Source organism: Sphaerodactylus townsendi, linkage group LG04 (assembly GCF_021028975.2).
Source record: "Sphaerodactylus townsendi isolate TG3544 linkage group LG04, MPM_Stown_v2.3, whole genome shotgun sequence".
NCBI lineage: Eukaryota > Metazoa > Chordata > Lepidosauria > Squamata > Sphaerodactylidae > Sphaerodactylus > Sphaerodactylus townsendi.
Window position 1 is genome coordinate 152,978,315 of NC_059428.1, and position 15,485 is coordinate 152,993,799.

A 15,485-nucleotide genomic window follows, 5' to 3' on the forward strand; every position below is an offset into this window, starting at 1 on the left:
GTATCTTTCTGGACACGCCATCATCTTAATATTAGTGAATCCCAAAATGAAGCAGGGGAGTGTCAGGATGCTACATCATTTGAAATGTTGCTTGTGTGAAGCACCATCTTAAAACAACGAAATGGCGCCCAGAGAAGTCTGGTAGCTCGGAGCTGTGGTAATTAGGCTTTTTAAAGGACCTATGATGGGTCAGGATTGTGTTTCACTACCTTTGGATCTATGATAACTCATAGCATTTTTGCTAGCAGTACTTTAATCATAGCAGTAATATTTGGACTTCCACGGACTGACGTACTCCTCATAGAAAATAGTGGCAGTCATTCGATCCAGCGGGCAGCGATCTGGATGGTGCAATTCTGGGCAGGAGGATGCCGTGGAGTCCTTTGAACACATCAGGCGAGTGGGTTCGGTGGCAGGGACCCCTCAGTGAAGGGGGTGAGTGGCAGAGACCCCTTAGCTGTGCCCGAGACCCACAGACAGCTGCGGACTGGGGAAAAGTGTACGGAGCAGACCTGTATGGAGACTCTTGTAAGCACGCCGAGACAGACAATGTTTTGTCCCAACCCTGGAGGTGCTTGGACGATGGTGGTGGCCTGTGGCAGGGACCTCCATATAATCTGAGGAGCTACTCGTGTGGAATTTGGGACATGACAGCAAGAGTGAGGCGTGCCCAGAGAAAACAACATGATGACAGCAGAGGTAGCTCCCTGGAAAACACACTGAAACTGACTGCTCTTCAAATTTGTTGGACATTGTTTTCAAAGTAATTGATGATTAGTGGATTCATTAGATTTAGTCTTCGATAGCAGGGCTAATTATTGAGATTATTTTTGGGTCTGTTAGTGAGATGCTAGTATAGGGTTCCTAGTTGTGCTGTTGGTTTTTGTTCCTTTTAAGCTGTTCTCAGGCAGAGTTTATGATTTCCAGGATATCTAGTAGGAACTGTATTTGGGTAGTGTTGTTAGGGTGGTTATTTTCTAGTCTTAGATCCTTTTTAGATTGCAGTAAATTGGATAGGATGTCACCATCTTAGTTTTCTCTATAATGTATTTATTATTATGAGGAGGTTGTGATGTTGTCATTATCTGATTATTTATAATGTTAAATGTATTATTTTTTGAAGGTTCTATTAGGGTGGCTATGATGTGACAGTAATATTGTAATGTTATGGAAGGTTGTTTTATTGATTATATCATGTCATGAAATGTCATTATATTGCTTGTATTGTATGGTTTAGTGATATTGTTGTTATTGATGTTATGACTATTACCATTGCATTGTTATGCTTAGTGTTTTTTTATATTGTTGTACACCACCCTGAGCCCTTCAGGGGAGGGCAGCATAGAAATTAAAAATCCAATCCAATCCAATCATCAGATGATCCTCTGACAGCAATTCTGCTACATAAAGCAAAGCCTTTCTTTACTATGCTCCTTTTAGCTCTCCTTTTGGATATGTCTCTTTCCTCAGTATATATATCCTTCTATGTGTTTCCTTGGCCACTGAAAGCAAGCTTATCCAACCGCTGTGATCAACTGAGCCCAGTTCAGCAAACCAGGGAAGAAAACATGCATGCTTTTATTCTGCAATCTTATTTTGCTAGTCAGAGGGACAGAGAAGGAACTGAGCAGAGCTCTAGGGCCCCACACCCTGACAAGAGGCCTGATGAACCAGCTACCAGTTTCCAAAATTTCATCATCAGGCACTATGTGATTTTTTCAGACTTTACACTGCAACTGTAACAACTAGAAACATACTCTCCAGGCTTATTAACCCACTAGATAGGTATCTCAAATAGGTATCTTCACTGAGGCAGCTCAAACCCTAAAGCGAAAAATAATTAAATCTCAATTCTGTTTCCAGTATAAATTAAGCTTATAGGCCTGAGTTCTCCTGCTTTGCATAATTTATTCTGGTTTAGCTTGTTATGGGGCAGAGGAATATGCGTGGCTCTGAACCTCTGCCCCTGGCCACCAGAAATTAAATTCAGCAAACACCCCCCCCCCTTGCCGCAGCTTATGAAATCACACCTCACGCTTTACTTTCACAGCCTAGAGGGCTAGAAACTTAGTGTTTTATTTTCATTTCATTCATTTCGTTTATTGGACTTGTACCCCGCTCTCCCCTGTAGGGCTCAGAGCTTCTTCTTCTTTTTTAAATGAAATCTGTGTACATCAAGTAGAGGAATTTTCTGCCTAACAGAATATTCTGCATAGACTGAAGTGCCCTCAAGTGACAACTGACTGGTGGTTAGTTCAAGCAAAGAGATTTCAATGCCATTGAGAGCTTTTAATGCAATTGCTATTGCCTTGTTCCACAAGGTCTTCCTTGATGGTCTCCCAGCCAAGAACCAGCCTTGCTGAGCTTCCAAGGTCCAATGGGATCGGGTTGTAACATGTTGCTTTCCCTCCTTCTAGAACCTTCTGCATTTTTATTTATTGTTCCCTAACATTGAAGCACTCTGCTTGTTCTTGAACACAAGAACATAAGAAAGAGCCTTGCTAGATCAGACCAGAGTCCATCTAGTCCAGCACTCTGCTCCTCGCAGTGGCCCAGCAGATGCCTTTAGGAGCTCACAGGCAGGATGTGAAAGCAATGGCCTGCTGCTGCTGCGGCTGCTGCTCCCGAGCACCTGGTCTGCTAAGGCATTTGCAATCTCAGATCAAGGAGGATCAAGATTGGTAGCCATAGATCAACTTCTCCTCCATCAATCTGTCCAAGCCCCTTTGAAAGCTATCCAGGTGAGTGGCCATCACCACCTCCTGCGGCAGCACATTCCAAACATTGACCACACGTTGCGGGAATAAATGTTTCCTTTTATTAGTCCTAATTCTTTCCCCCAGCATTTTCAACGCATGCCCCCTGATTTTAGTATTGTGAGAAAGAGAGAAAAATTTCTCTCTGTCCACATTTTCTACCCCATGCATCATTTTATAGACTTCAATCATATCCCTCCTCAGACGTCTCCTCTCCAAACTAAAGAGCCCCAAACACTGCAGCCTCTCCTCATCCCATTCTTGGAATGGAAGAACTGGATGTTAACATCTAGAATTCTCTGCTTTTTTGGTGCAACGGGTTGCTGCACAGGATGTACACAACCTCTGTTCCTAGGGCAAGTCCACCCGGAGAACATCTCCCATTACCTTCAGCTTCTTCTCTTTCTCGTGCACCACGGCACGCACGATGTTGAGCGAGGTGTAGGTGAAGCTTAGCATGAGCAGCAAGGGGAGCTGGTTCTGGATGGCCAGGAGGAAAAGGTCATTGATGTAAGGTGGGTACGGGAAGCGCCTGACTACCACAGTGATCCCCTCCAGCAGCTTGGCCACGGAAGGTTCGGCATGGTACCGGATGATGGCCTTGTCCACTGCATGCTGCATGGCGAGGAAACCTTCCCGGTAGTAACCTGAAAAAAGCAAGAACAAGGAGTTGGAAAGGACTGTCTAGAAAGGCATCGTAAGGATATAAGGGTATCTTAGTGATCTGCTTTGTCCAGCATCCTGTTTCACACACTTGCTGGAGTGTCTGGAGAGCTGTGGCTAGTCCAAGTCAACAGCGCTGACCTTTACGAAGCAACTGTTTGGTTCTGTATAAGGCAGCTTTCTGTATTTTATTTGGGGCAACCGCCACATTTGGTGGCCCCGACAAGAACAATATTCATCCAGCCAAATGCTTACTCTTCTGCAAGAACACACAGCCAAGATCCTACATACCTGGTGTCCCTCCATCACTGTACTTGGCTTCCCTGGGCCCTGGCAACTGGAACAGTGGGAGGAGATAGCTAGTGTGCCAGTCTCGATCGATGTTTGGGTTCAGGCCTGTCTGCTCGCTCCGAGGGGCGTTTCGAGGGCTGTATTTGAACCTCAGCCGGTAACTAACCTATAAATGCAAAAGGCAGGTGTTGGAACAGCAGAAACAGGGCAAGAGAAGATCCCAACTTCAGAAGAAGCAGGCAAGTTTGTGTAGATGGATGGCCTTAAAAATCTGCACCCTACCCTTCTAGCTTATCAAAATGTTATCCAGTCCAATGAAGACTTCTGGTGGGCTCAAAAGCTTGCACAATGTTTTGTATCAATACGGCAAGTTTGGGGGGAAAGAACCATGTTTGTTTTTGTTTTGCATGGGTGTTTGCCGACACAACATGGAAAGCCATTCTTGTGGGCATGTACAGTAGTGGATACCCAAGAGCATCCACAGCACGTCCTTATGTGCGGTTTAACTTTATTGTGCAAATATTCCTCCATCGTAAAATCCCACACTGACAAGTAAGCACTGAATTCAAGATCCATATGGGTGGAGACTGCTGTTTGGTCTCTTCTCACCCAATGACTGTCAGTTTTTGCTGGATCAAAATGAGGTAATTTTGTCATGAGCAGGCATTTTTATTGTTCTAAATACCACCAAATGCCACCAGGCATATAGAATTAGCAGATGGCTGTTTCTGGTGCTACACTGGAATAATGTTTTCGTGGGATCAAATGCATCTTAGTGCTTGCTTGCTGTCTGTCTGTCTGTCTGTCTGTCTGTCTGTCTGTCTGTCTGTCTGTCTGTCTGTCTAATTTCAAGGTTGCTGTTCCCCAGATGGGTTCATGGCTGCTGACATCAATAGTACTCACTCAATAATAAAGCAATCAAACTATAAATATGCAGTGCCTTGGCACCTTGGAACATTCATAATACACGAATCGCCAGGTTTACTATGCAGATATTTCTTTGGGGTCTCGGTTTAGGATCTTTACACACGCATGCTCACCTTGCAACAACTAAGCAACCAATATGGATTTAAAACTAGCAACAGGAGTTGTAGCAAGGACAGACCCAGAGCCCCCACTACCACCACCAAAATTCAAAGCTACAATGGAACAGAGTTATTTAAGAAATGATTATTCCCAATTTCTAAACAAATCCCATCAGAAATGCATGTGAAAACATAGCAGCACTTGACCTGTCACTGATGTTCATCAAGTGTTCTTTTCTTCTGTGCATCATGCACAGGCCTACCCAAGCCACTCTAGGAATCCCTGACAGCATGAGGCCCCAAAGAATAGGATCCCATTTGGTAATCTGTGGAGCTCGTAGTGGGAATGGAGGGATGCATATTCGCAGAGAAGAACATTCACAGGAAGCCTGCCCAAATGCACAGCCAAAATCTTTGAAAATAAAATCAATAGAAGAATCCTCAACAGGAGCCTTTTGGTCAAGCTAAATGTGGCAACACAACTCTCTGAGGCAGCCCCAGCCACACTACCTCTCCATTTGGTTCCAACACTGGTGTTCATCAACCTGGGAAACCAACAGCGGCGGCTACACACCTGGAGTGGCAAGGGCTCCTGGCTGTGTGGCGTGCAGTTCTCGAAAACAACTCCAGCCAGGACGTTGCCTGAGCGGTTATCAAACCTGATGTAGTCTTCAAAGTCCTTCTCAGAGAGGAAGCCTCGAGCTACAGGGAGAAAAAAACCAAAGGGAATCCACACGGTGAAAAAAAAACCCCTGATTGTTTTAGGACCGAGAGCTTAGCCACCCAAGCAAGGAACAGGAGAATATAAGTCCTGTTTGGGCCAGGCCAAAAACTTCCTTCATCTAGCATCCAGTTTCCCACAAGAAGAGGTTTATGAGAAATAGATCACAAGGCATGAAGACAAACCCCTCCATCACTGGCTACCTTTCAGCAACCAGTATTGAAAGGTAGACTGCCTTTGAAGGAAGATATCCCAATGAGATTATTCTTTTCATCATAACATTGTCTCTGCAACCTGGTTGTCTAATAGACAAATAACAAGTAATAAAATAATAACAAAATGAATTTCGACAGGGAGAAATACAAGGTGCTAAGTCAGAAAAAATGAAATGCAAGGATATGAGAAGGGTGACACGGGTCTTGACAGCAGTGCATGTGAAAGGGATCTGGGAGTCTTAGTACACCATAAGCTGAAAATGAGTCAACAGTGTGATGTGGCAGCTAAGAAAACCAAAGTGATTCTGGGCTGCATCAATAGAAGTGTAGGGTCTAGATCGAGGGATGTAATAGTACCACTCTATTCTGCATTGGTCAGACCTCACCAGGAATACTGTATCCAGTTCTGGGTACCACAATTCAAGAAGAATATTGGTAAGCTGGAGCATGTCCAGAGGAGAGAGACCAAAATGGTAAAAGGTTTGGAATTCATGCCCTATGAGGAGAGACTTGGGGATCTGGGTATGTTTAGTCTAGAGCAGAGAAGGTTAAGGCGTGACATAATGGCCAGGTGTAAATATTCAAAGGGATGTCATGTTGAAGATGTTTTCCATGGCTCCAGAGTCTCAGACACAAGATTCAAACTATAGGAAAAAGCGATTCCACCTAAAGAACGTACAGCTAGTAATGGCTGTTAACAGTGGAATATGCTGCCTTAGAGGGTGGTGGAGTATCCTGTGGCGGTTTTAAAACAGAGGCTGGATGGCCATCTTTTGAAAGAGCTTTGACTGTGTGTTCTTGCATGGCAGGGGGTTGGACTACATGGCCCTTGCAGTCTCTTCCAACTATATGATTCTAGACAATCCCATCAGCTCTCTAAACCAGTGGTTCTCAACCTGGGGGACGGGACCCCTTTGGGGGTCGAACGACCCTTTCACAGGGGTCACCTAAGACTCTCTGCATCAGTGTTCTCCATCTGTAAAATGGATAAATGTTAGGGTTGGGGGTCACCACAACATGAGGAACTGTATTAAAGGGTCGCAGCATTAGGAATGTTGAGAACCACTGTTCTAAACAAACAAATTTTTAAAAATGCAAATCTTTGCTTTAGAGGGAAAGTGCTCCAGTCCATGAAATCATTGCCCTTTTCCCATCTCTGGAATGTTTTTGTACGGATGTTTGTCACCTCACACAGTTGTGTCCCAGGAACACCCAGACCAGAAATGTCAGTTCCAGTATGAAAGAGGCCAAGCTCTTTCCCTCTTCTTGGAAACACTAAGTGTTCTGTCCTCTGCAACAGACACACTGGGGCCAAATTGTCTTGATTTATGCACTTCATTTATGTTCCACTTTCACCCCACAACAGGGACCCAAAGCGGCTTACAGCATTCTCCATTTCAGTTTCACGATAGCCCTGGGAGGTGGGTTAGGCTGAGAGTCTGCACGTAAAAAGCTCTGTCCGGCACTTACCTTTGACACTGACACCCTGGATCTGCAAGGTGCCTTCCACTGCCTCAGCAATACTTCTCACGGCCGTATTGTTAGAGGGGACGTATGCCAGCTCCCAGTGCTTGGGTGAATGCCATTTGTAGAAGAAAGGTGGTAGGTAATCCACTGACTGGTTGCCGTAGATGGTGGCGTTGGGGTGGTCGACCGAGTGTACCCGGTGGCGAAGGGCAATGAGGATCGCAGCAAACAACAGTGGCAAGCAGATTTCAATGACCGTGACCAAAATCTGCCGCTTCTGCAGAAGGAAGGCAAACAGAGGGTTCAAATGAACTACAAAGGGCAAGGTGGGAGTTAAGAACATAAGAACAGCCCTGCTTGGGTCAGACCATCTTGTCCATGCCCAGCTTCCCACAAAGACCAACCAGTTATCCTGGAGAGCCAACAACTGGGCACAGACCCCGAGGCTGTCCCCTGATATATAAAAAAAAAAGGTGTGTGTGGCACCAGAGGCTGTAAGACATTTATATAACAATCTACAGCTCATTCAAAAACATAAAGTATAGTTATTACCAAAAATGCAAAATCAAACAGATAATAGGAACATTCAGATCACCAAATGGCTAGGCTGAAAAATTCAAAAGCACACAGGATGAACCATTATAAATAATAACTAACAGAACAATGGTCCACCATATAATACAGCATAATTATAATGAACACAAGCCAGGCATTAGTATGGTGTACACATCTTTCGTAACAACTGTGCTGTAAGTTTTCAAATTAGCTACAGGTTGTTATACAAATGTCTCGCAACCTCTGGCGCCATACACCTTTTTGCTTCAGCATTCAGAGGTTTCTCCTCCATTTTCTTCTTCCCGTTCTCTGATGTTGCCCCTTAGCACGGGTAGTCAGAGGTTGATGGCCTCTGAATGTGAAAAATTCCCTTTAGTCACCATGAATCTGTCTGACCCCTTATGCTTGCAGCCCTCACTCTCTCCAGTGGCAATGAATTCCACAGTTTAATTACTCATCGAATAAAGGAGTATTTTCTTTTGTCTGTCTTGAATCTGTTGCTCATCAACTTTATTGGGTGCCCCAGCTTTGGGAATACACTTCACCCCATGCAACATTTTATATTAACCTCTATCAAGTCCCTTCCCCGCACACCCCTAGTCATCTCTTTTCTAAACTGAAAATCTCAGACTCCTACTCTTCCCTTATAGAAAGGTGTTCCAATCCCTCAGTTACCTCAGTTGCCCTCTTTTGACACTGAGATACGGTGAGCAGAACTGTACTCTGTGTTCTTGTCAGCTGATCACACAGCCATCTCTGATGAGAACAGCAAAAACTCATATATGATCTGTTTTTGAGATCAGTATTTGCATGTGCCAGAAGATCAGCACATGCATTTGGACAGAGCCAATGAAGAGAGAAAGCTTCCTTCCATCCAACCTAGTACATAGAATCATAGAGCTGGAAGAGACCACAAGGGCCATCCAGTCCAACCCCCCGCTATGCAGGAACACACAATCAAAGCATTCCTGACATATGTTCCCGACCTCTGTTTAAAAACCTCCAAAGAAGGAGACTCCACCACTCTCTGAGGCAGTGAATTCCACTGTTGAACAGCCCTGACAGGATACCATATGGCAGTGGTGGCGAACCTATGGCACGGGTGCCAGAGGTGGCACTCAGAGCCCTCTCTGTGGGCACACGTGCACAGAGATCATCATGTGATAATAGTGCAATTATTTCAGGGAGATTATTAGCACTAAACCTAAGACCTAGTTTTGGGGAAGCAGTGTAGGTAACCCTGTTAAGTGCTATTAAACCCTGCTGATTTTCATGGGAAGAACTAAAGCGTGATCCTTTACCTGGGAGTAAGCTCTGTTGCTGGCAATGGGGCTTGCATCTGAGTAAACCCTCCTAGGGTCGTGATTCACCCATTCGAAGAGTTGCACAGTTGCTTCAGAGCAAAGCCACCGACTACCACCAAGCTTACTCCCAAGTAACGCGTGCCTTGGAGTCAACTGTTTTTTCTATACTAAAACCTCAGTATTCAGGTTAAATTGCCATGTTGGCACTTTGTGATAAATAAGTGGGTTTTTGGTTGCAGTTTGGACACTTGGTCTCGAAAAGGTTCACCATCACTGCCATATGGTGAGGAAAAGGGGAAGAAAACCAATGCAGACACATAGCGCCCAGGGGGCAGGCGTCTTGCCCTGGGCACATGCTGGTGCATGGCCGGGGTGTGGCGGGGGCGTGGCAGGGGCACAGGGCACATGCATGCCACAGGCGCAGTTCTTCTCTCTCTGGCCCTGAACCAATGTGAATCGGAGTAGAATGTTATCTTTTTCTGTGGGGAAGGCGGAACGACTTTTCAATCACAAGTGGTTGTGGGTTCACGTCCACTTCAAAATTAATTCTCATGTACCTAAAAGGTAAGAACCAGACCAAACTCTCTCCAGTTCAGCTTCACATTTCTGTGATGAATTTCTCACTCAACTGGTTGTGGTGGGTTTCCCGGGCTGCGTGGCCGTGGTCTGGTGGATCTTGTTCCTAACGTTTCGCTTGCATCTGTGGCTGGCACCTTCAGAGGTGTATCACAGAGGGAAGTCTGTTACATACAGAAACAGGTTGGATTAGCTCCAGTGTGTAACAGACTGCCAGCCACAGATGCAGGCAAAACATTAGGAACAAGATCCACCAGACCATGGCCACGCAGCCCGGAAAACCGGTGCCAGCCACAGATGCCAGCCACAGATGCAGGCAAAACATTAGGAACAAGATCCACCAGACCATGGCCACGTAGCCCGGAAAACCCACCACAACCAGTTGAATCCGGCCATGAAAGCCTTTGACAAGAAATTTCTCGCTCAGTTTACCTAATGTCAAAGGTACTACCTCTTGCCAAATCTATGGGCAGTGCATCTAGTCTTATTTATGTCTTCCGTGTCACTCGATCAAGCTAAAAGAATGCTGCTGTCACTTGTAGGGTCTTTCCAAGCCTTTCTTTTTTCAGAGAGCAATAAGCTTGAAGGAGATCAAGATATCTTTCACTAAGGGTGCGCTTCTGTCTTGTCGCATTTTTCTCAGCACCGCAATTTCCTGTGACTGGAGAAATGACGGCCCATCCTTTTCCATGCACCTGCTGCTGCAGCTGCTAGTGAAACCGGCAGGCTCCTTTGACAAAAGAACACACACACACACACCCGCCACTTCTGCAAAAATGCAAAACAAAAATATAAGCTCCACTAAAACCTCCATGTGAAATACAAATCTGGATCCAATCCCCGATCCTCCCCACCGATCTGGATTGGACACGTGTTTTCTGAAAAGGTGCTCAATCATGCAGGTCCTAGGAAAACACGTGATAAGTGGTCGAGGGAGCACCAGAACTGGGACGAAACTGTGTTTGGCGGTGTTGCTGTGGGGAGTTCATCTGGAAACCTGGATATTTTGGGTGACTATCACAGGATTAATCGCCAGTGGGGATTTGACCCCAGATCCTAGCCATGGCGGCACACTGGTTAGAGTGTCAGGCTAGGATCTGGGATACCCAAATGCTGCTGAGCCACAAACTCTTTGGGTGACCTTGGGCCAGATCCCTTCTCTCTCTTTCAGCCTCACTTATCTAGCAGGATTGTTTTGAAGACAAAATGGCAAAAAAGAGAACGATACTGTAAGTTTCTCTGGGGTCCCCATCGGGGAGAAAAATTGGATTTAAATATCTGAATAAATAAATAAGCGTAAGGCAGCTTCACACATTGAGACGTCTGAGGGGGGATATGATTGAAGTCTATAAAATAATGCATGGCGTAGAAAATGTCGATAGAGAGAAATTTATCTCTCTCACAATACTAAAACCAGGAGGCATACATTGAACATGCTGGGGGGTGTGGGAGAATTAGGACTAATAAAAGGAAACATTTCTTCACGCAACTCGTGGTTGGTGTTTGGAATATGCTGCCACAGGAGGTGGTGATGGCCACTAACCTGGATAGCTTTCAAAGGGGCTTGGACAGATTTATGGAGGAGAAGTCGATCTATGGCTACCAATCTGGATCCTCCTTGATCTGAGATTGCAAATGCCTTAGCAGACCAGGTGCTCAGGAGATGCAACTGATACATCGATTTGCAGTAATATAATGACAGTGGCACATACAACTGATATATCGATTTGCAGAAATATAATGACAGTGGAACATACCTCCTTTCACAATCCTTTGGTTTGTAAGGCAGATCCGTTTAGATCTGACAGCAATGTTAGGAATTAGGCTCAAGGAAATCAAATCTCAGCTCACTTGGTGGGCATCAGAGAAGGTGCTGGCAGCATCCATGGGCACCAGGTTGGTTTATTTGTTCTCTTTCAGAAAACAAGAAGCTAATATGTAACTCACACTTCTCTATTTAGATCGGCCAGGGAGGGGGGAAATGTGTCAACCCTTGTGTAGCCAGGACATGCAACCGACCAAACTGAATGCAGTCCAGTCATATATGGGGATGTCAGAGGCTTGGCTTCACAAGCCTTTTCATTCTCTTGTCTGAGTGGCATGGAAACAATGTGATACAGACAACACAAGGGTGCTGCTGCTGATGGAACTTCTGTATTGGGTTCTGCCTTTATTTTGCATTTTGTTCCACATCCTGGGCGGCTGCAAGCGTAGGCGGGAAAATGCACACTGTGATGACATCGTGTGCAAGCCGATCAAAGTAATTAAATTCCTTTCCTGCTGTTGTCTGCTTGGCAAGTTCAGTCAGGAGAACTGCGTGTTCCCCAGTTTGCTACATCTCAGCGGAGAAGAGACTAAGCCACGGGGGGAGGGGGGGACACGTGGACGTGGACAACCCCAGTGGTGAACACAGGTACAGCAGGAACACAGATGCACCCAGAAGAAGGAACCTTTGAGATGTTTCTTGGCATCGACCATAAGCTATTGAGATGTTTCTCAGGATTGACCATTCCTGGACCATTTGTGGCTCTAGAACCGCAAATTGTAGAAGTAGAAGAAGAGTTTGGATTTATACCCATCTTTCTCTTCTGTAAGGAGACTCACGGTGGCTTACAAACTCCTTTCCCTTCCCCGCCCCTGCAACTGACACCTTGTGAGGTAGGTGGGGCTGAGAGAGTTCTGAGAAATGTGACTGGCCCAAGGTCACCCAGCAGGAATGTAGGAGTGCAGAAACACATCTGGTCCACCAGATAAGCCTCTGCCAATCAGGTGGAGGAGTGGGGACTCAAATTCGGTTCTCTAGATTAGAATCCACCTGCTCTTAACCACTACACCACACTGTAGGATGGGCATCACAAGGCTGAAGGCAGCCACTACAACCTGCACCATCATGGCCTCTCACAGGGGTCCGAGCAAGGCTTCAGGATATGGGAGGAGGAGTGCATTCTCTCCCCATTGGTTCCACTGCAGCCTGGCTCATCCAGTGGGCCCTCTGTGCCTCATTTGGGTGCCAGTGGGAGAGCACAGTGGGCAGTACAGCACCCATCCCATAGGTACTACTGCCAGTGTAGACTTGGGCAGCTGCAGCAGGTGTGTAAGATATGGGACCCCTCCTATACTGTTCTCCCACCCTTGGGGTGCCAAAACGAGCATTTCTGGTCCTATAGGAATCATCCCTACAAGACTCAACTGCAGGGTAAAGATAAAAAGCTCACCCTGTAGCAACAAAAACATCCCGCCTTTTCTGACTCTAGTTACCTGCATGGCATGCTTCTGGTTGAATGCCCCTGCCTCTTTTTAAAGGCATCATGTGGATTGTATTTTTAGTTTCTCATATCATGAGCCGCTTTGGAGCCCTGTTGGTCAGGTAGGAAGGCAGCACCCAAATCCTTTGAACGACCCTCCATTCTCCTCACCACTGTCCACAGTTTGCCCCACCTGCCGCTGACCTTACCTGCAAGATGTAGTTCTTCCAGAGAAGAAGCCTAAACTGCCGCAGAAGAGCCATCTTTTCCTCGGGAATGGAGAGCCACACCTTGGCAGGACCCTGCGGAAGAAGAATGTTGGGAGCAGTCAATAAAATGTAGGAAGGCAGCCGGCCATCCATCAGACATTTTAAAACACGTTTCCGTTCCACAAAGGGAGGACAGGACGTTCGAGAGAATCTTTCCCTGAAATTCTGGCAAAGGTGGCACAACTGGGAGGAATGGAACATGAGATTACCTGTGAAGAAAAGTTCTCACAGACTTTGAAAGGTGACAATTAAAATTAGAAGAAACTGCCTAGTAGGTGCTTTCAGTATCCAACGTGAGTTTGTGCAGCACAAAGGATGTCCTGACCCAGATGGCTCAGAAAAGCCTGATCTCGTGTGGTTCTGGTGGGTTTTCCGGGCTGTGTGGCCGTGGTCTGGTGGATCTTGTTCCTCATGTTTCGCCTGCATCTGTGGCTGGCATCTTCAGAGGTGTATCACAGAGGGAAGACTGTTACACACTGTGTCCAGAGAGAAGGAAATGTTTGGGGGTATATATTGTCCATGTACCAGGGTGGGGAACCAATCAGTAAGTGTTTGGGTGGAACCACAAAATGCAGCATTCTAACTCGTATTAAGGAGCATGAAAGACACTGTCAGCTGAACCATCGTGAAAAATCTGCAGTTGCAGAACATGTCTTAAACAAAACTGGACATAACATTTTATTTGAAAACACTGAAATTCTGGACAATTCAGGAGGTTACTTTGTCAGACTGCACAGGGAGGCCATTGAAATTCACAAACACCAAGACAATTTCAACGGAAAAGAAGAGATTTTGAAAATTAGCAAAGCTCGGCTACCAGTACTTAAAAACATCAAAAGCAAACCCCAAGGGCATGCTAAGTTCATGAACAATGGACTTCACCCAAACACAGGATTTGCGTTCACCAATACTGCTGCTGCTGCAGGGCATGAAAAGGTGAATCACTCCCTGGACTGATAAGCCCCACCTGCAATACAATACTATCAACCACATATCTGCATAACAAGTTCCACCCAAACACTTATTGATTGCTCCCCACCCTGGGACATGGACAATATATACCCCACTAAAACATTCCCTTCTCACTAGGCACAGTGTGTAACAGACTTCCCTCTGTGATATACCTCTGAAGATGCCAGCCCTAGATACAGGCGAAACGTTAGGAACAAGATCCACCAGACCACGGCCACACAGCCTGGAAAACCCACCAGAACCAGTTGAATCCGGCCGTGAAAGCCTTCGACAAAGTCTGATCTCGTTAGATCCTGGGAAGCTAAGCAAGGTTGACCCTGGTTGGCATTTGGACGGGAGACCACCAAGAAAGTCCAGGATAGCTACGCAGAGGCAGGCAATGGCAAACCAGCTCTGAGGGCCTCTTTCCTTGAACGCTTCATGGGAGTCACTGTAAGCGGGCTGCAACCTGATGGCACTTGTCTACCACCAGCACAGAGGCTAAGCTTACAAACGGGTAAGAGCTGGGGGAAACCCAGTTCAAGCCTGTTTCTGAGTCTTGACCCATAAGATCCTCTCCCTTAAAGTGTCAAAGTGCACACGAGCCAAGGATTACACTGAATTTCATTTAAGAATCAGCAGCCATCCTTGAAGAACTAAGTGGCTAAGCACGGTCTTCGTTACCATCTTGGAGGCTTTCCTGCCATTTGGGTGCTGATAGGCAGTGTTTTCTTCCCCTTCCCTATTCTTGCACATTTCTGTTTGGCGTCTGCTATCTTTGATCCAATATGAGAAAGCACAGAAGGACAACCAATGGAGAAACGAGAACATGAGAAACCCCACAAGCTAGCAAAGAAAATCTTTGTGTGAAAATTCTACGTTTCTGTTGTGGTAAACCAAATTTGTGTTTTGGATTTTTGTTGAACAGCTGCCGACTTTTGCCTCTACAGTTGTTTACCCTAGTACCTGGGACTTAGGTTTCTAGTCAACAAGATGCCAGGTAGTTCAGAGATTATAAGCTTGGCTTCATAAACTTTCCCAAGGCCAAAGGCAATTTATTTATTTATTTATTTATTTGCTCAAACAAAGGAGATTTCCAATTAAGACTGAGATTAAATTAAAAGACATGATGATAGCAAAAGAATAGAGAGACCCTGCAATAAATGCATTCCTCCGGAGAAGGAACAGACAGTGTGTACTCTGACCCTGATAAATGTTGCACCTGGGGGTTGGGCTGAAAGCAGAAATTGTTTTTCTCTGGCACAAACCCTACCACAATGAAGGAGAGATACACAACTTTGAATTCTGGCTTATGTGTAAGCACCAGGCTTAGGAGCAACCTCTCAGATACAAATTCCTATGAAGGCATGAATCTCACTTCATGGTTATTGGCCAGTCACTACTGCTCAGCCAAGCCTCCTCACAGAGTCATCTGGAAGGCAGGGTT

At 45.7% G+C, this 15,485-nt stretch overlaps 1 protein-coding gene across 1 annotated transcript in view; it reads right to left on the reverse strand.

The window, feature by feature from the left end:
• Positions 1-15,485, reverse strand: part of ABCA3 (ATP binding cassette subfamily A member 3) — a 64,543-nt gene that overhangs the window by 26,229 nt on the left and 22,829 nt on the right. The window contains exons 2-6 of the mRNA XM_048495027.1: positions 13,028-13,120; positions 7,142-7,415; positions 5,310-5,437; positions 3,711-3,876; positions 3,144-3,403 (exon numbers count right to left, since the gene is read on the reverse strand). Coding sequence (XP_048350984.1) covers positions 3,144-3,403; positions 3,711-3,876; positions 5,310-5,437; positions 7,142-7,415; positions 13,028-13,081 — 882 coding nt within the window. The 5' untranslated portion in view covers positions 13,082-13,120. The remainder of the gene's footprint in view (positions 1-3,143; positions 3,404-3,710; positions 3,877-5,309; positions 5,438-7,141; positions 7,416-13,027; positions 13,121-15,485) is intronic.